The 20,682-nt window shown below is 41.1% G+C and overlaps 1 protein-coding gene across 2 annotated transcripts in view; it reads right to left on the bottom strand.

Moving 5' to 3' along the window:
- BRAF (B-Raf proto-oncogene, serine/threonine kinase) overlaps positions 1-20,100 on the bottom strand; it is an 80,295-nt gene extending 60,195 nt beyond the window's left edge. For both annotated transcript variants that reach the window (XM_065742686.1, XM_065742687.1), the window contains exons 1-2: positions 19,833-20,100; positions 5,421-5,522 (exon numbers count right to left, since the gene is read on the bottom strand). In XM_065742686.1, coding sequence (XP_065598758.1) covers positions 5,421-5,522; positions 19,833-19,967 — 237 coding nt within the window. In that variant the 5' untranslated portion in view covers positions 19,968-20,100. The remainder of the gene's footprint in view (positions 1-5,420; positions 5,523-19,832) is intronic.
- Positions 20,101-20,682: the final 582 nt, after the last annotated feature.

Here is a 20,682-nt window from a genome sequence, read left to right as displayed (position 1 = left end):
GGAATGAAATATCCTCTAAAAATTTGACAGCTGAACTCTCAAAAATGGCAGCAGCAAGGCCTCTGGATCACATTTCCTTTCCCTGGAGTATTAGATGTAAACTAGAAAAAACACAGCAGTTTGGGACAAGCATCCCTCCATTAGAGAGATCGTTCCGATTTTTAATTGCTTCCAATAGCTGGCCTAAGAAGAAAATTCTGTAATGCTACAAAGCTGACTGAGTTTTGAAACTTATTGGATACCACTATCACTCCAACTATGCATTTGTTCACTGCTTTGTTTTGCATGAATGTTTTGCCTGAATACCAAAAGGTCGGGCAGCTTTCTCTTGCACTGTTTGCTGAAGGAAAGTACAGGCACAGTATGCAACCTCACTACATGAACAGCTGTTCCCACTTTCATGGGCCAGTACTGATAAATTAAGTTCTCAGAGAAATTTGTCACAGGTGAGACTGCAGTACAGTAAGATAAGACAGAAATGATATTTTGGAATTTTAAATAAGAAAGGCTTCTCAAACCGTAATTGAGAGCCTGTAACTATTGGGTTTGTTAACCTTTACTTCCTCCCTTATAAATTTAAGCCAACTGCTTCTGGACGTTTTGCATCTATATATTTCATTTCAGGTTACAAACAACATTTATTTCCATGAAGCATTAGGAATATCCAGATCTTTATTCTTTTTTCTCTAACTTGATACTGCCCTGTTCATCAGTATTTTGTCGGTAGAGACAGAAAAAGGCTTATTTGATAGCTGTTACAGAAGAACATGTAATTACAATTTTTAAAAATGTTTGCTATCTGAAACCTAGGATTTCCTAGTATCACAGTATTCAAGTTCTCTGCAGCAAAGATTTCCACTATTTACAGTGCTTAGATAAATCTTTAGGAAAAGGGTTTTTCCACAGTGAATCACAAACTGTATTTTGGGAAACATCATCTCAAGGACAGATATAACAGTGAGAAAGTATGTGGGAAGATAAAAATCATTGATGTTTTCAGCTGCTGCAATACAGAGTACTTCCAAAAATGTGGTAAAAATCTCTCAAGGAGCCCCTACAGCCTCTTTTCTAGAAGAAAAGTGTTATTAATGCTATTTCTACTCACACTAAGTCAAGCAGTTATTTTGAATATTTGACAGTGATTTCCAGGGGCCTGTTAGATCTGAAAAGCATCTCACACACATAGGAAGACATTAAGAGCTCTGATTACCTAAGAAAGGATTTTATCTATGTTCTAGAAACCATACTTAGCTTTTAATACAGCCAACGCTTAATCCATTAGTTATTTCTTCCATTCAGAACAAACAGAAATGTTTTTCTTGTACTGACATTAGAAAGCCTTGATAAGATGCCCAGAGCTATTACTAATTACAGCAATTAGAAGAAAATTGCACATTTAATGAGCATTCTTTTCTCCCTTCTGTCCACTTAGCTTCCTACCCCTGTATCACACACAAGAGTTTCTCCATGGTTCCACTCTTCTTCCCCAGCTCCTTCTTTCCAGTCCTGAGAGGAGGGAGACAAGTTAGGTGCTATCCTACAACTTCACACTACTTCTTCCACTCCAAGGCAGCAAGAAACAGTACTGCACACAGGTTTGAAGGCTCTACCCCAGGTGACTAAGAGTCACTTTATTGTTATTATTATTTTTTTTAAGACCATCACTAAGGAGTGAGAGATCAAAACAGGGTGAGCCTGAGTATCCCCCCTGTAGGAATAATTAAAGATATGCTGAACTCAACTTAGCACACGTCAATTACTTCCAGTATTTCAGGTAATCCATTCTGCTTCCATAGTCAATTGACAAATCCTGAAGTGATGGTTGCAACAATAGCTGTCAGCTTTAAAATTGCTCTTATGTAAAACTCATCAAACTCCATCCTCCAAATTAAAAAACCTGTCACATTTTTTGTGCTCATCTTCTCTCTCTCTCAGACAAGCACAGAATTAAAAGCTCATTAGCACCTATTTTCTTGAGCAACTCTAAGGCATAAATTCATTTTTATTTTTAAAGAAGGTGTAGATCTTATATTCAGTGCAAAAATAATCTCCCTAAATCCTCTGAACACTCAGTTTTTAGAATTGTTTTTATCCGGTTCTTCAGCTTTCCTATGGGCACTTTCTACCCCTTTTATTTCTTCTAATTGAAATGCTCCTTTGTTACCAGATTCAATTACAACTTTACTTGACAGGTCTATAGAGGCAGTACCACCACAGGCTGGTAGCCAGTATACCAGATGCTTTAAGTCCTGTGAAGTTCAGCAGGTGCTAAGAGGCATAAGAAACAAACGATATAAGCCATGGGAGCATTCAAAAGAACTGAACAAATCCTCTGGTACTGAAATTCCACAGATCAGAGAATGTCAGCTGTCAGACTTTCAGTAGCTATCAGAAAGCCATAGTTTAGCAGAAAGCAATACAGTAACAAGCCAGATGTTTACAACAGTGAAAGGCAACACAGGTGGAAGCAGAAGTGCTCATTTGCAGGTTCTTGTCTAGCAATTAGCTTTGGACAATTCCATCTTCTGCTAAGAAAAACAGACAACATTCTTATTAATAAGCCCACTAGAGATGATTAACAGGCACAGTCCACAAAAGTCCTTGAACAGCATCAAGGACTAGGTGTGAAGCCCAGGGAGAAGCTGGAAGTCATGCAAAGAAGTCAGTGGTGATGCCAGGGTATGGAAACAGCAAAAAGCCCACGAGCACCTAGCAGCTCTGTGCACAGGTAGTTAGCTATTTCTAACGGATGTCAGAAGGATGAGTTATCAATTGAACTGCTTAAGCTACCCACTCACATTCAGCATAATTTCCTGTTCTTTCTATGCATATGAAAACTACTGCATTTTCTTAGCTCTGCAATTTCTAGAAGAAAACGTTCTTTGCTGCTTTGTCAAACTACATTCACAGCTTTTTACACACAACTTCTCCTTTCATCCTGCAGCCAGGATTGTCCCAGTCCTTTTTCTGATAAACAGATGAGAGCAGAAATTTAAAACATTAGCTCTAGCAGTGACAGACTACATTCAGGTAAATGGCTGCAGAGTAAATTCTGACAACAGAAGCAGCCCTTGTTCTTGATCAAGCCAAAATCAGCCAAAAAGACTGGAAAGGCACAGAAAGGTCACACCAGATATGTAACTGTTGCCCGGTTGAAATGAATTGTCAAAGGAAGACAGTTATCTTATTTCTGACTGTATCACATTACTTTGTAATGCTTTTCTTTTTTCTTTTTTTTTCCCTTCACATTTGAGTTCTACTGCAGGAAATCTGCACACTACACAAGTGACTGGTTTGCACATTCAATCCTATTCACTTCCATCAGCCTGAGGCAAATTTAATCCAAGCTGACGATCATCCAAAGAGGAAGCTCCCCCCTCTCCCACCAGTATCTCTAGGTTCTTGGCTCACAACTGTAAACTCTTCCCCTTTCCTAACTCTAACCAAATATCTTGGACACACATGACTTCACCATGACCACATTCAGTCTACTTAGCTGGATGGCAAACGAATCCAGCAAAACCGGAGTATTCTCCTCTTAGGTTAATGACTCAAATGGTACTGCAAGTATCTGAGCAAAGGAAGCAGACGAGCCACGGAACAAAGAGTTGGGAAAAAAAAACCATAAGGCTTTTCATTTCAGCAATGGTAGGCTCTTTTCCATAGGACTGGCTGCTTCATGGAATAAAGTAACTGAAAAAGTACCAGCACTACTTGTCATGAGACTCACTTCATGATCCAGCACAACTCACTGCAGCAAGTAAATATCACGGCCTGTTCTGTGAGGTTTGTATACCCCACCGATGAACCCAAGTTGCTGATTTGTCTCAGCTACACATGCAACCATCAAACTCAGAAATCTACTTTAATTTGATGTTTTGTAATATCTAAACATTTCAGACTTGCCACACTCCTGACATTTTCTGGGTAAAGATTTATTACTGTAAATGTCCTCTTCCATATCAAAGAGCTATAGAATAATCTAAAGGCTTCCAGTGGAGGGATCTAAGTTTTAATTTGTTTACAAGAAAAAGAAATGACTGTCATGAACTAACCTCTTCATTACCTGAAACACAGACATAGTAGAGATCAAGCTCATTATTATTCCATTATCAAATAAAACCAACATATGTGCAGCAATATTAAACCCAGAGCTATGGAATGAATGGGCTCATGAGAAAACAGAGGTGTGTTTATGTACCACTGAGTGGTTAAAACAGTGATTAACACTCATTCAATACTTCCATTCCATATCAAAGGGACTCTAAAGGGCCTCATTTGACCTTAACCATTAAGGACATTTTGTCAACATTTGTACAATCAAGTTAGCGCCCTGCTCTAACATATTATAATAAAAGCTAGAAATATGTCAAATAATGAGATCTTTAATTACTTGGTGCCTTTAGGCAGCAATTACAATGAAAATGACTATAAAAAAAGTCTGCTTGACCTCCAGTTACTTCAATACTTGAAAGAACCAAGGAGAAGGCAGGGTTTGGAGAAAGTGGATACTCATTCAATTCGTAATAGATGTAACTTATGCATATGGTCTTTTATAGGTTCTTTATGGTCTTTAATGGACCATTTCATGTGTGTCATGAAATTCAACACAATTTCATGCATCTGGAGTAATGAAAAAAAAAGGATTTACTCTGTAATTAGTTTATAAATTAAATGCAGCTTAAAGCTATCAGTTCTAGCCTACAATTCTATTAGAAAGGCTCCTTTTACCAAGAACAGATTTTGGATTCTATGTGACTGCATTTCAAAAGGAAAAAAAATTCAACTGCTTTAAAGGCAAAGTTACTCCTATGCTTTCAAATGTATACAGAATCATACTATCACCAAGGTTGGAAAAGGCCTCTAAGACCATCCAATCCAACCATTCACCTACCACCACCATTTCCTACTAACCACATCCCTCACTACAACATCTAAATGCTTCCTGAACACCTCCATGGACAGCAACTCCACCACCACCTTGGGCAGCCCATTCCAGCATCTGACCACTCTCACAGAGAAGTAGTATTTCCTAACATCCAACCTAAATCTCCCCTGGTCCAATTTGAGGCCATTCCCTCTAGTCCTACTGCTAGTTACATATATGACTTGTAACAACAGAACATGCATTTCTGTACTATACAAGTATACAATTTTTCCCCTTGCACCAAAATGAATGCCTTACATTTCAATTGCACAAATGTAACTGTTAGAACATGCCTCTGATCTTCCCTTACTGGTAAGTACCAGGAATCCCACACAGTTTCCTTCAGTCTCCAGGGAAAGAGAGTTAGTACATTCTCCCCATCTTCTAAAAACCTCTTACTACAGGTATACTTACTTTTAACATGAGATGCTTTATATAAAGATGTAGTTACCACACCAGTCATCTAACCGCATTCATTTGTACACAAACTTACCTCTAAATATATTGATGGTGGGTTATGCTCTCCTCCAAACTTGTCTAACAGTGCTTCTATATGTTCTTGTGTTAATTTAATCATCTGTTTGATATTCCACACCTAGAATAGAAAAATATTTTAACTTAATTAAATCCTAGGCAGTCTGTAGAATCAGCCCTAAACAAAAAGAATCCACATTTTCTAGATATTTAACAATGGAAGCCCGTAACAAAAAAATTAGGATATCAGTAAGAGTGCACAAAGCTCTTCTGATCATCCACCATCAGTAAAACACAGCTTGCTTCCCAGATAAAGTAAATTTGGTTTTAAAATTCACAAACCGCTGAACAAATATCTATTAAGAATGTTTTATTTTTTATGTTTATCAAAACTATATTTAGCACATTTCTTGCAAGACTCGGTAGTACTAATAGAAGTTAGGTTATAAGGTTTAACAATATTCACATAATCCAGACCTAGTGTTTTGTTTGCATGGTTAATGGGACACCAGGATCTTAAGCACTTTCTATAACCACGAACTGGACATTCCTCCACCTTGCAAGGTTTTTGCTTTGTTTTATTTTTTAATACAACTTGGCTCTGATTTGAAAAAGACAGTTACCTCCAGTGCACAGAGAAGGCTTATGGCACTGCACTATGAAACAACTCAGGTCATGAAGTATTACTCATGCCTTATGAGGGTCCAATTCAGAACTATAAAGGCACCAAATCAATAATTCAAATTACCTAAAAAAAAAAAAAGAAGGATCTTTCCTTCATAGCTACTGCCATTCAGGCAATTCATTAAAAAAGTCAGTATTATTAGACCCGGAATGAAAAACAAAATACACACTGCTTCTTTCACATTAATTTTAAGAAGTCCTGATATACCTTTTAGTTTAATTCATACCTATTTCATGAATTATAATATATATATACATTCAAGACAGCATCTGGACATACAAATTATGACGCAAGTAGATACCAATAACAGGATCCAATCAAAGTTGGATCAACTCATGTTTTGCTATGTAACTTTAGATGTTCACAAAGAAACTCTAGAACAGAACTCACATATTAATCATCACTTTATTTACCCCACATTGTGGGTCAACCCAGCCAGCAGTTCAGCACTACACAGCTGTTCACTCAGTCCCCCCACAAGTGGAATGAGGAAGAAAACTGGAAGCAGAATAGAGCTCATGGATTAAGATAAGTATTTACTATGACAGAAGAGGAAAACAGAAACAAATATGCAATGATAAGAATGTATGTATGTGTGTGTGTGTATATTTTACATATATATATATATATGCAACACAATTACTCACCCCCTGCTGACCAACACCAAGCTAACAATACAATCACCCACAAACCAATGCCCTGCTACCAGCACAACATCTCATTACCCACTGACAAACACCGCAGTAACGACATGACTACCCACTGATCTACAGCCTGCCAGCAATGCAAAGTCTTATCACCTGCTGACTGGTGCCCAGCCAACCTCCAAGCCAACTCCCAACAGCTTTACAGCCTTCTGCATGATGTCATGTGATATGGAATAACTCTTGGTCTCATTTAGGACAGCTGAACATCAGACTAAGAGTGTGATATTCAAATATTCTGTATGTAAATTCACTTAAGGCAACTATAGAAGTGAACTTCCTTTTCAACTTAGAATCATCGTATCATGTTGAAGCTAACCAGCAGCAAACAGCTGAATTTTTGCATCTTGCTAACATTTTTTTCAGAGATGCCAAGAGGTAGGCAAAACTTGGTGAAGGGAACAAGCCAGCATTGGTTCCCTGTTTCAATGAACCTGTTCAACATAAGTGTTTCTGATGTTCAGTTACTGCATAAATATTAACATGCTGTTAACCTGGCTGTGTATACAGAAAACTTATGTCAAACTGAGGAAGCACATCTAAGGATTGCCTTCAGAAAACAGGTTTCATTGCTGTTTTATGCAGCTTCTCTTATTCACTCCGGCAATTCTACCCACAACATTTTTACCAATTCTACCTCAACATTTACTATACCTTAATATCAACAACTTACTACTCCTATATGCCTAGTAACGGTGGGGAGAGAAGATGCTTCACCTGCCAAGTGAGTTTTCAAATACTTTTCCTTGCTTATAGGTTACTTTCTACTTTGTGTGAAATGACCAGAATGTTCCCTCTCACAGAGAAGCTACCAAATACAGAAATAAATATGACAAAGCCACAACAAAACATACAGAGGAAATGTGTTATTTAAGAGAAGTCAGCAAGAAAGTCCAACAGCCTCAAACAGAGGGCAGAAATTCTCCTTGTGGTATAATTTATTTTACCATGACAAGAGCAAAAAATAAATGACTAATGATTTTTTGAAAAAAAAATTTACAACCAGCTACTGGACTGCACCTCCTAAAGAAATTAAAGTCTTCTGGAAGGTAATACTGCTCAGAGTAGTTGGGATCGGTGCCCTGAAGTACCTGCTATATTATCTACCTAGGCACTAAAGTAAGAGCCTTTCACAAGTGAATCTTGCTGGGAAACTTAGCGTGGATTTCTATTGTGTTAGAAATCCAACTCACAGTTTGGAGTACGCTGAAATTTATCAAGGTCAGCCACGGCATTGAATCACTACTCGTCGCTCACAGAAATGGAAAACCTATCTTAGGTGCCATATTTATCAAAAATCCTTTGACAAGCTGAAAAAACCCTCACAAATGTCGTACTGACCAGCATACACTAGCTGTAACCACGTATGCATAAGAGCATGCGATATTGCAAATTTCCCGAGCTTCACAATTTCCCTGCAAGTGGCAACTAGTACTACCTACATTAAGCTACCTTCTGGCGTCCCGTACCACTGAATATGTCTATGTGCCATTATTTGTGGTCCAGAGCATCCCTTATCTAGGTAGCTAACTCTCCTTGAGACTCGACACCTGTTGCATTCTGTTATGCAGGATCTACAAGGACTTCAATTTAAGTGAACTTAAGCCTTTTCCTGACTGGAGTTCAGACCTGCTGCCCTGTGCAAGTAACCTCCTGTTGACTCCAAGATGTCCACTGCTGCACACCACTAGCACCTCTTGCTTCCTCCTCACAGGAATTAAGCCACTAAGCCACTCCATGCATAAACTGCAGGGAAAGGGATTACTGTGAAAAAATTCCTGCCAAGTATCCTGCAGAAATACAAAACCTGATGCCAACCTAAGAGACAGTTGCTAGAAACACTGATGTATTCTGAATTCTGCAATGATCCAGTTTTGTCCATGTGCAAGTGGGGCCACTATCCACAGGAAGCAGCAGGTTTTTCTGAAACAAACTGTTTCATTACAGTGCCACAAAAAAGAGTAACAAATTCTTTATGTCCAGGATAGTCTGATTTATTTAAAAAAGAAGTCTTCACCCTTCCTGGTAACATTAGGTTAAGGTTATTCTCTATCACAAGATGAAATTTGATTCTCCTTTTAGCACTGCTGATAAGCTGACATGGATACAGACAGATAGAAGACTGGAGATATTCCAGATACTCTGGAATACATCAACTTAGATCTGCCCATTGTGGATAACCGTGCATTAATTTTGCAAATAAGCACACCCTTGCAATGTAATGAAAAGATGACAACCTATTTCATGCCAGAGGCAAGTCAGACACAGTAGGAGCCCAAATCCATTTTATTCAGCAAACATGACAGATTTGCAACGTGCAAGACTATTAACCATACAGTTATTTTTGCATTCTTTGCTGCTTGTCAAAATATGCACTGCCTGAGACAGCACGAAGAGAAATGTCTTTTCTACCTTTTGCATCTGGTATCAGAATGCAAGTGTTGCAGCACATCCCAACTCCAAGCTCTACATTCACATTTGGTAGAAGACACCTGGAATTTTGAATATATTCCATGAAAAAGTCATTCTTTGCACAGAAACAGTATGCCCTGCATTTGGATTATCACACTTGGCAATGATGGACAGTACTTTAATGGGACAAAGCAGTTGAAGCTATTTAAGAATTTGATTTCAAAATGGTTTTACAATGAGGACAGAATTCATTAACACATATCCAGTACCACACTAATCACTCCCTTCAGGCATCTTTCTCATAGAATCCATTCAATTGTTTAGCCTGCTGGGCTAGTACCCACTCTTGTCAGAAACTGCTTTAGAAAGCTGTCATGTATGAAGTCATTCTTAGCTGGACTTCACTAGCTTGAAAGTAAAGTGTTGGAGTGTAAGAGAGGCAAGGGGACACAGGTACGAGATTAACTCAGCACCCCACCTTAGGGTTTGCACAACAGGAGAACTTGCATTTTCCAAGTTTCATTACAAAAAAACACTGCTGTCACTTTCTCACACTGGTATCTTTTTCTGAGATCCCTTCTCCCCTCATCAATGTGGAGCAGAGCTAGCACTCTCCCTCCCTCTAACAAAGCATGCTTTCCACGTTGTACACACACACACCAGAATGGAACGTGCACACAGAGTGGGTAAGATAGTCCTTCCCTCCTTCCTTCAGGTTCTAGCTTTTCTCCATATCTCTAGAGAAGCTTCTCTTGATTCACACATCTACTCTGTTTCACTTTTGCGTTTTTCTTGCTCTGATGGCTCCTTACCCTTATCATATTTTCAGCGGTGTAGCAAAAAACAATCTCTTCTAGAACAAACATTAGAAAAACATAAGCAGCTGAAAAATTTCACTTAATCAAAAACCAGCTTGCAGTGAGACCCATACAGGAGTTCATAGAAGTGACAAATGCAAACATTGAGACTGCCCTTCATAGTTTATCCCACCCAACTTTTTACTCACATTCACAAATCATTTCACTGCGACTCCTATGAAATGTCTGAGATACCAACTCTGATGGTATATTGTAATTGTCAGCTAGAGAGTTCAGAATGAGTCCATTTAAATTTACAGTCACAGGAGAGTAAACAGGTTACAGATATTAATACCTACAGACATTACTGTGACCAATAGAAAAGGCCTCTTTTTCCACAAAAGTGGAAAATGTCCAACTGTGTTTATTGTAGAATTGTATCTAAACAAAACAATGAACTCCCTAGCTACTCCAAAAAAACAAACAAACAGGAAACATCTGAGCAGTTAATGTATCAGCAGCTCATGTATCATTCCCATCATTTTTTGAGCAGTTAACAGAAGAAACAATCGACTTTAGAGCTACAGAGTAACTCCTCCACCTTGTAATACTGGAATACAATAGAAAGCTCAATCAGGGCTTCAATCCTGACTTAGCATTTCCGCTACACACCTGGAAGACAAACTTACTCAACTAAAGCCTTTTTTTTCTTTAGTGGGAGTCTTCTATCATATCAAATCTTGGTATAACGAACATTTAGTTTTTACTTAATATTTTGACATCTCTCACTTATTTGCAATCCATCTGATTGCAACTGATGGTGATCTATGTCTTTTCCTTTGTTTTAATTCTATGGCTAATCACATTGCTCACCACTGAGCTCTACTTTTAAAGCAGAATATGCAGCCTTTCAATCTGTCAGGCCCTTGCCTTTCAGGTTGTCTCCTCTTAAACGAAAAGAGTTCAGACTTCAAATGTTCCTTATTTTTTGCAAGCATTTAAAAATAACGTTTGAGTTATGGTGACAAATCGTAAAAAATGAAGCTTGATAAAGCTCACGCTTGAAACATAACTAAGCAGTTTTTCTCTAAGAAAAGGTTCTCTGAAACCTAAATGTTTGGCTGAACCATCTCAGTATGCTAAATAAGGAAAAACCTCTTCTCTGCATCAAGGTAAGTTTTCTGCTGCTCTAGCATGCTAAAACAGCTTAGCAGAGGGCCCCGTGACTGCTGCAGCTGCTAGAGTCACCTTTTCTCTCTGCAACCACAGGTCAGTGGATGGGGCTACCAGGAAGCAGCAGCCTTCCTGTTCAGCTCCAATTTGCAATCAGTCCCTGATTCTACATCACCATCTTTGCTGCATGCTGCTAATGAGCGTTTGCCTCCAAGCACTGCAAAATGAAAGTCAACGTGTCTCTACCACAGTAGAACACAAGAGTGTGAAAAAATAAGTGCTGTTTGTAGCAGTCGTTTAAAATGTTAAGCGGCAGTTTATGGTGTCCTTGATCTAACTTAATCTCTTATTCCAAATTCCTCAAGACTTCAGTGATGCAATTCTATTAGTCCCATTTACTCCTCTTGGTGTTATAACATGGTAGTCATGAGGATCACACAGATCAAGTTCTAGTACAATTCACTGTATTTACATTTATGAATTGTAAAAGTTCTCCCAAGACTGTCAAAGGCTAAAAATAAAAATAAAAAGGGGCCGTGGGGAATAATTATACATATCTACTAATTTAAGAATGCAATTTTGTTCTAGAAAGGTAGCTACCACAGACTCGCAACAAATGAGAATCCCATACAGAGGTGAACTTAAACTATTGTGCACCCACCAGATTCCTCATACGCTAAGCACTGAAGACAAATCATATTTGTGATGGAAAGCAAGCAGCCAATGATCAATTACAATAACTGGATATGAGAAGCAAATGCTAGCCAAGCAGAGCTCTTACACAGACTGGATCACATTAATTAAACTGACAAAAAGTCTCTCCTGAACTACAGAACCTATTTTGCTCTCTTCCTGGAAGTGCACACAGATAATTGGACTAACTAGAAAAGATAAACAGCACCTATTCAAAAGTTCATGTTATCAGTCCATAAAAATAATCTGCTACACCCTTTACAATATTCAACCATTAAACTGTTACAACATGGTGCACATGCTTTCTATTAACTGGACAGAGAATGTAAAAAGATAGTTGAAATTATCAGTTGAACACAAATATACTCTTTTTGTTTAAGTGGGGCTGTGATCCAATAAATGAGCTCACGTATTTCATTTTTAGCTTAAGCAGATCTCAAAATCTGGAACGTGGCAAACGGGTTTTATAAATTATAAATCAAAACAAAACCAAAACAACACAGGTATAAGCAATTTGTCCATAGTCCTGGAAAACAGTCACAGATAGAAACTGCCATAGAAACCACATTTTCCTGGATAGTATTTAATATTCTGCTCAGGAGCCCAGCCTGCCTGCCTACTGTATGGGAACTGTTGAATCATGGCCTGAAGCACTGACTGATCACCTGAAGTGAGTGCTGAGTCAGCTGCAGGAGCACAGGTGAAGGCAATGCACCTGTGTGATCAGAAGGGGTGGAGTCTGGCTCCACCTCCCCTGGACCCCTGGGCTGACCACCACTAGGGAAGGACCTCTTGTTGGAGATCCCTCTCCTGTGGAGTTACCAGCAAACCTTGACCATCTGTGATCTGTAAAGGGTAAGCCTCTCTTTATTTACTGGTTGTCTGTTTACCATCTAGATAAGCCTAGCAAAATATACCATTTTTCCTCACTATTTTCTTTGAATGCTATTCTTTTGGGTTATTCACCCTACACTAATAACCCCAACAGCACCATGAAAAATGAAATAACTTCTGTGGTAGAACTGGGTCTGTGCCATTCATTCTACAAAGAGTTGGGGAGGTTTAATAAATAAATTAATTTAATAAATACACGAGATACAATACACATCACAATAGGATAGTAATAGAGAACTGTTTGTTACAGAAAACTGGAAAGAAGGTTGGAAGATTTTCATTTCATTTGGTCAGACTCTAGCCAGTTAAACTAAGGAACAATTTATCACATAAAATCTGCCGTAAGATCTATAACCTATAACTGCTGAATCCAGAGACTGGGACAAGTTGTGTCAATTTCTAACTAGCAACAAAAGCTTAAGGTCAGTCACAGTTATTTATTATCACTAACAAACAGTATTCTAGTCAAATGAGAATACTGAAAGAAATCCTTTCTGAAGACTACCTTGGATGATGCTAAAGGCTCCGGCTTAAACCCACGTTACTTAAAACTATAGAGAATGTTTGACCTATTAAGATTCAATGAGTATATTTACAACAGCAATTCAAAGGCTGAGGCCACAAGCACACAGATTTTCCAAATACCTACCTACACACTACCAACTTCTTAAAGTCATAATCATGTTATATTTCATGTTGATTTTACTAATGTTTCATGTTGATTTTACAGTGCTCTTCAAGCATTAGTAGTAAGTAACTTGCACTAGAGAAGGGAAGAAATCAGGGATGCTACTATTCTACATCCAACCTCAAAAATAATCCCATTATCTGAAATAAAGTGGTCAGAAAATTCCAACTAAACACAATGTAACTGCATTTGAGAAGTATTTCCAACTTTGCAGATTTACCAACAGCTTTACTACCAGCTATGCAGTGTGAGAGGCCTCACTACACAACAGTGAGGATATTGCTGCTGATATCCCCTTTCCCTCAGTAAGAAAAAAACCACCATCCTAGCAACCTCGTTATGCAGCAGTTTTAATCAGTAAGCACATTTTGTTTACTAATAAACCTGATGGCCTCCTAGGTGCAAGATTTTAAAGAAAATCGGTATTTCTCACATAGAAACTTCATCTCCCTTTCACAGGAAAGGTTGTGCAGGTATTTCTGGAAGAATAACTCCCCTGATCTGATCTTTAGAAGAACTTATGCTTCCTTCAGTGCCTGAAGACACTCTTATGATGTCTTGACTACAATGCCTATAGCATGGATAATTCACTTGTCGCCAAGCACTACAGCTGCATGGCACAAGAAGCCCCATTTTGAAGAGAGCACAGGTTCCATATTCTGACCTTTTCTGTCCATAGGGGTTGGAGTTCCTAAGGTAGGCTGATGCTGGCAGCACTGCTCCCTGACAACTTCTGCCTGCACAGACACCACCCTTGGACAATAGAAATGGCTTAAAATCAGACCAGGCCATTGTCCCTTTCATTTTATTTTTTTGCTAGAGGCCACAATTATATAATGTCATCAAAAGAATTGGAAAAGGTGCTGCTGCTTCCAAAAAAGTAAGTATGCGTATACACACACAATAAATGAGGAATAACGAGTCCAACACTTGCAGCAAGTTCAAACAGGAACAGCAAGCATTCTGCAACAAGCAGCTTCGTAGAACTTCAGAACTGGTCACAGAAGAGGAAATTGGTTGCATAAATACATATTTCATCATTTTGGAAAGGCACTGTTTGCTGGAGGACAGATGAGGATTGTACTGTATGCCCTAAAAGCTCAAGAGTAACTGGAAGAGAGAGACATGCTGATTGCACATGCACTGTTATATTCTGTACTAGCTGTGATAAAGTGGCTGTGTACGCATACACAGAGATGTTTGAATAAGTAAAAATTAGGAAGGCCATCTAACACCTCAGGAGACAAAATCCTGTAGCCAGAACTCTCACATGGCCAAAGCTGCTGGGAAACTATGCCTACGACACACAAGAAGCCCATAGAGGACCTTCACACCCGTGGTACACTGGCAAAACTAAGGCATGCCATCAATTTTCTATGAACGGTATACTCAGAGGCAAGCTAGAGAAACCAAGTAAGATTGTTACAACAGAGCAACAGGAAAATTAAGACCTCAAAGATTAAAGGTGTCAGATTCTGAACCTGGCGTGCACAGCCAAGGAAGCTTGAGGTACAGAAGAGTGATGCTAAACTTCTTCAGCATTAGCAGACTGATTTGTGAAGGATGTACATGGCACTCACACGGCACAGCGTGGATCTGGCTGAGTGCTGGGGCGGAGGCACACAAAATGGCCACGTGTGCTCCCCTCGGTGGCAGGGCACTGTCTGATCAACTGCCACGGGGAGCAGTGTGATTCATTGTGGGGTATAGTTCTGACATGGCATTTCTGCTACACCGTTGCTCTTCAAAAGTAGGTTACTCAGATTGAAACACGCTACATAAAAATTGCAAAAGTGACTATGAGAAAAACCTGCAGCTTCTACATAAGGCTGGACTCGAACTATCCATTTCATAATGTGAAACCCTCTTTTATTTATTTTGCAAATACAAATAAAATCCTATTCCTAAGTGAAATTCACTCTAAAATGTTTCATGCAACTTTTCTATCGGTACAATAATTAATAAACTATGAACTCATTACAAAATAACAAAGCAAAGTGGAATACTTGAGCTCTCCCATCTGGCCAACTGCATGCAAAAAAACCACTGCCCTTCCTGGCTGCAACAAGCACCAAGAAAATACTATAGGAACAGCATTAAAAATGAGATGCTTTGCAGTTTAACAACTACCACAAGAAGAACTAGAGCAAGTGCTCAAGTACTAACACATATTCACAAAAATGCTCCCAACTAAACACTTCCAAACAATTTGAGGATATCCACACAGACAGAAAGCAACCCGAGACACCAAAGCTTTCCTGAATATGCTCAACTATTAAACGAGTTCTGTGCAACCAAAGCTACCAGAGGTCAGAGCTGTTAATCCTACTGCCTTGTGGGGAAAAAACAACCGAAAAACAGAAACAAAAAACATCCTAAGCAGAAATCTTTTAAAAATCCCCACTAAACTCAAGTATCTCAAGGTTACATTCTAACATTCCATCTATTTTGCTAAGAGTGAAGCATAAAAATTCTCTGGAAGAAGAGGAGAGGTTATCAGGATCATTGCCTTCTTTAAACCTGGACCAACTATCCCCAGTCACTCCTGAAATGATCTACTAATGGGCCCTTTTGTAAGTTAGCTAAGAAAGTCTATTTTCATGCTTCTGTCCCCAGCCATAAAGACAGAGTTGTGCTAGTAACTCTGAATGATCTTCTCTGTCACCATTTAAACACACTACTTCTGGCAGTAATAACCACAAGTGTGGAGAACAAACTACTTGCAGTCTTCTCTGCATCAAATTTGACAACTTCCATTGCTTTAAAATAAAGAAACAAAACAACAACCCTCAATTTTTCAGTCTTCCCCCAAAGATTTGATCATTTACACCACTGATCACTCCTCTTACTCCTCCCTAGGTTCTCCCCAACTAGACCATCTACTTCTGAAAGCTGCAGCTCAAAGTCAGACAATGCATCAAGCTAAAGACTTGCTTCTGCTGTGCAAAAAAACACTACGCTTATCTTCTGAGATATACTCCTGCAGAACACTGGCTGGAGATGAAGAATCTTGTAGCCAAAGTTTAACCTGTTCTCACAATTTAAGAGAGCACCATTCAGCTACCATGAAGTTAAATCTGTCACTAAACACAAAAGCAACAAAACATAATTGAGCTTGAACAGAAAGCATATTCTCAGAACTATGACACCAATGAAGCAAAAATAAGTCTGATATTTTTTAGTGCACCAACGTGATAACTTAATGAGAGCCCACCAGTTATTTCATTTAAGGCTAAAGATGTGTTTTTAACTTTTTTTTTCCTTTCTCTTCAATCTGTTCCGTAAGATTATGGTTTCTGAACACATAACTAATATTTATGCCAGATAAACTCCAGCACTGCCACCTAGAATGTGACAGGCTGTCCAACTGCTCAGGGCCTCACTTCACAACTTTCAGTCACTTTTGTCTTCAAAAAGCACTTCAGGGCACAAAGCTCTGAGTACAGAAAATCCCATTTGAATTATTTAATAACGGTGTAAATAATCCCTAGCAACAAGAACAGAGCCTTTTCTCCCAGCTGTCACGCAAACTACTATACCAACAACCTTACAACTCTCTGAAAGCCCTCCATCCAAACAATCTCTTGTCCTGAGAATGCATCGCAGGGTAAGAGCCAGCCTGCACGCCCCTGGGTGCCAGTGCTCACCCAGGCACTGGATGGTGAGCGGAAGAGAACGCTTCCCCCTAATTCACTTGCTCCTGCTCTTTTCAAATCCTTATGCCACCACAAAGGACTCTCTTCGTAAACGTACTGTTCGTATGTCTGCATGTGTAACTACTCTTCCTAAACTCGGATTGCAATACAGAAAAAAATGCCTTTGCAGTTACTACACTCTTACGTAACAGCTTCATTATTTGAAGAATTTTAGTATCAGCAGTCAGGCTGCAAGGGCAGCTTCTGAAGCACGAGATTCATTATTCGATTCAAAAGTCATGAGTTCAATGATATGTCATAAACTTGTTTGTCAGAACTCCAAATCTTGAACTCGTAAATGATACTGAAGCTTTAACCAACATTTGTTTATGATTTTGACACAGAACACCTCCTTTACCAGAGGATTTCAGATGACACGGTTGTGTCTGCCTGCTTTATGGTATGTCAAAGACTTTCCTTGTCCACCCTCTTCTCACAGCTACAAACTTAGCACGGACCAGAAGGTTTTCCTCCTGGAAATCAGGACTGTGCTTCCTTAAAGACTGCAGAGGGATCTATGGAACTAAAACCCTTCTAGGTGCCTCCTCAAAATAAGTGAGGTTGCACTCCTTGATGCACTTCCACAGCAAGGTTACTTTTAAAGCCTAGATTTACACTCTCCTGAAGGGAAACAGAACACTGAAACTCATGTTTACATGAGTCACGTATAAGTACTTCAGCATTTTCTGACTTATGTCACCTTGAGTCGGTATTATGGTTATGCTGACTTCTTTTTATATTAAGAAGAGCTTCCATTTTAACTTCAATCAGCAATTATTTGATCTCCGACTTTATTAGAACTGGTTTTAGATGGCGTAATACATGTACTGCAAATAAAAGGTAATTACCTGAGACTTGAGGAAGAACTAACTAACTGAGGAACAAAACCACATCAAACAATAAAAATTTTAGCACCAGCTCTGCCTCAGACCTGCGCGTTCCCAATGTATAAAGAGCAAAATCTTAAAATACACCACCACACACTCCTTAACGGTGCACCCATATTTGAGAGGTACCAAACCCTCCAGCTGGCATGCATTCCAGGCAGCAGACTGCTTCTCTTTCTGTCTCAGATAGGGATGTACAATACGAAGAGGAAAAACAACAACAAAACCCTCCTCGCAGCATTATTTCACATTTGGAGTGAAATCTAATGACCTACACAAGCAGTTTTGAAGTTCAAGTGGCATCTCTTTTGGTACGAAAGAGAGATTTGAATAGTTCTTATATCATGCCACCACTTTCCCCTGTCCTCTCCCATACACCACAGTTTATTTATCCCACTCAGGTGTAATTCTATTACTGCTTCCAGGGCCACAAAATGACTCAGTTAATGTAACAATTCCACTGATATTTAAATTATTTTTATGGCTGAAATAACACAGCAATTCACTTCCACGTACAGCTACGATCGAGACAATAAAAGCCAGCAAGATGCTTTTTAACCTCATTTCGCTGCTGAAAGAAAGCATTTGTTAAAGTCTAGTCTTCAGGTTTCTCAATTAGTAAAGAGTTCCTCCTTACTCAGGAAAGTTAAGAGCAGACTTGCATTACTCAAAGCATTTAATCGTCCTGCTGTTGAGGTGCAAAATAAGGCAAAGCTCAACACTGTGCTCATTCTTCAGCAAGGTGACCAGGTAGCTCCTCAAGATGGGCAAATCTTACCTCTCAGCAGCATCAACAAGGGAAGCCTCCTTCCCTTTTCTCCCCTATAGCCACCTACTCAGCATGAGCTGTAGTGCTTGCCAAGCATCCCAACTCATTAATTCCACGCTATTCCACAATGCTATTAATGCAGAAGAGGCATTATTGTCCAGTGTGCTGAAGTCAAACGGGATCTCTTGATGAGCTAAGGCCTACTCACCTCTCCAAGCAAAGGCAGGGGCAGAGAATGGCCTTACCCAGAGCAGCAGGGAGCTCAGTGCTGTTCAGGGCTCAGAGAGCTGTGTGGAGCACACCAACCTGCTCAGGAAGGCTGAGCTGAAACAGCCTTCAGTGACCAAAGCCCTGAACAAGGAGGCAGAGTCTCTGGCACCCGTATTTACCTCTAAAACAGACCTGACATAAGATATGTAATCAATCACTGAGACTTCGGTGCTTACAGTACTCAGAACGGCAGAACACCCCGTCTCGCTACTGCACATCTCAGTCCCCTGCCTGAGAACGGCTCAGGAGTGCCGGCACCTCAGACTTTAACCCCTGCAGGATAGGGAGCACCGCTCTGTGCGGGACTGGGAAGTTAAGTGACAGTGCCCCACAGCACAGGAAGCATGCGTGTAACAGGGCTGCACGCGGGGGGCTGCCAGCCCCAGCGCCCACACGGCCTCCGTCCGTTGGCATTTCTTAATAACATACATATTTTTTTCTGGCTTATTTCAAGTGTTTCAAAACCTCCCGGGCCAACCGATTATAAAACAGCCCCACGAACGCTGCAGCCCTCGGGTAAATCCCAGTGTGCCAGCACAGGGAGCGGGCGATGCCCCCGCCAGCCCAGGGCAGGGCCGGGGAAGCCCCATCCCGACAGACACGGGCCCTCGGTGCGGGGCGGCGGCGCTCCGATCGCCACCGGAGAGGAGGGGGAGGGTCGGGGCCTCCCCCGAGCGGGGATCCCCTCCGCCGCCGCACGGGCCGGGTCCGGCGAGGCGGGAGGGGGGCGGGGACCCGCGGCGGCGGCTGCCGCTCGGCCTTACCTCCTCCGGGATGGCCGGGTCGCCGCCGCCGCTCCCGGCGTAGCAGGCGCCCAGCACGGGCGGCGGCTCGGGCTCCGTGTCCCCGTTGAAGAGCGAGGCCCCCTCGGCGCCGCCGCCGCCGCTCAGCGCCGCCATCTTGGATCGAAGCGCTTGGCCGAGGGAGGGGGAGGGGGGAGCCGCGTCCCCGCCGCCGGGACGCCCCCAGCCGCGACCCGTAGTGGGTGGGGGAGGGGGGAAAGCGCAGATCCCGGCCAGCTCCCAGCGGCCCGCGCCACCGCACGTCACGCCCGGCCACGTGACGTCACCCAGAATCGCCGCCGCTCTCGCCGCGCCTGCGCCGCCGGCGTCACCGGGAAACACCCTGACGTCACGGCGCGGCCGCCCGTCGCCCTGGGAACTCGGGACGTGAGCTCGCCGCCCGCCCCGGCGCCGCAGCGCCCCCTGGCGCCGTGCGGAGCTCCGCCCGTCAGCTCTTCGCGAGCGGTCCGACGTCACTTAGCGCAAGCGGCGGGTTACAGGGCAGAACAGCGACGTGACAGCTCGAGAAGGCTGTTGTATCACAAGCTGATACAGTCACTTACAGCTCCAGCTTGGAACATGCAAGTGCAAACACCCTTATCTCTGTTTCGCTTCGGCTGTGAACTCTTAACCGTACAACCGCTGATGATAGACGTGAGGTTTTATTTCACCTTTTGCACTGAGGCCACCAGTGTGTTACAGCATTTACCATTCAATTTAATTATGCTGGTTGTATAAACTGGCAAATAAATGCAACATGCACGTAATGTGTGCTCACAATCTACGTACAATACTGAATCCTGTGAAGAGAAGGTGTGAATTCAATGGTGGG

Source organism: Cyrtonyx montezumae, unplaced genomic scaffold, assembly GCF_038088225.1.
Source record: "Cyrtonyx montezumae isolate F1298 unplaced genomic scaffold, pur_monq_1.0 scaffold_3, whole genome shotgun sequence".
Classification (NCBI taxonomy): Eukaryota; Metazoa; Chordata; class Aves; order Galliformes; family Odontophoridae; genus Cyrtonyx; species Cyrtonyx montezumae.
The sequence above is the reverse complement of the archived record's forward strand: the minus strand, read 5'-3'. Positions and strand labels throughout refer to the sequence as shown.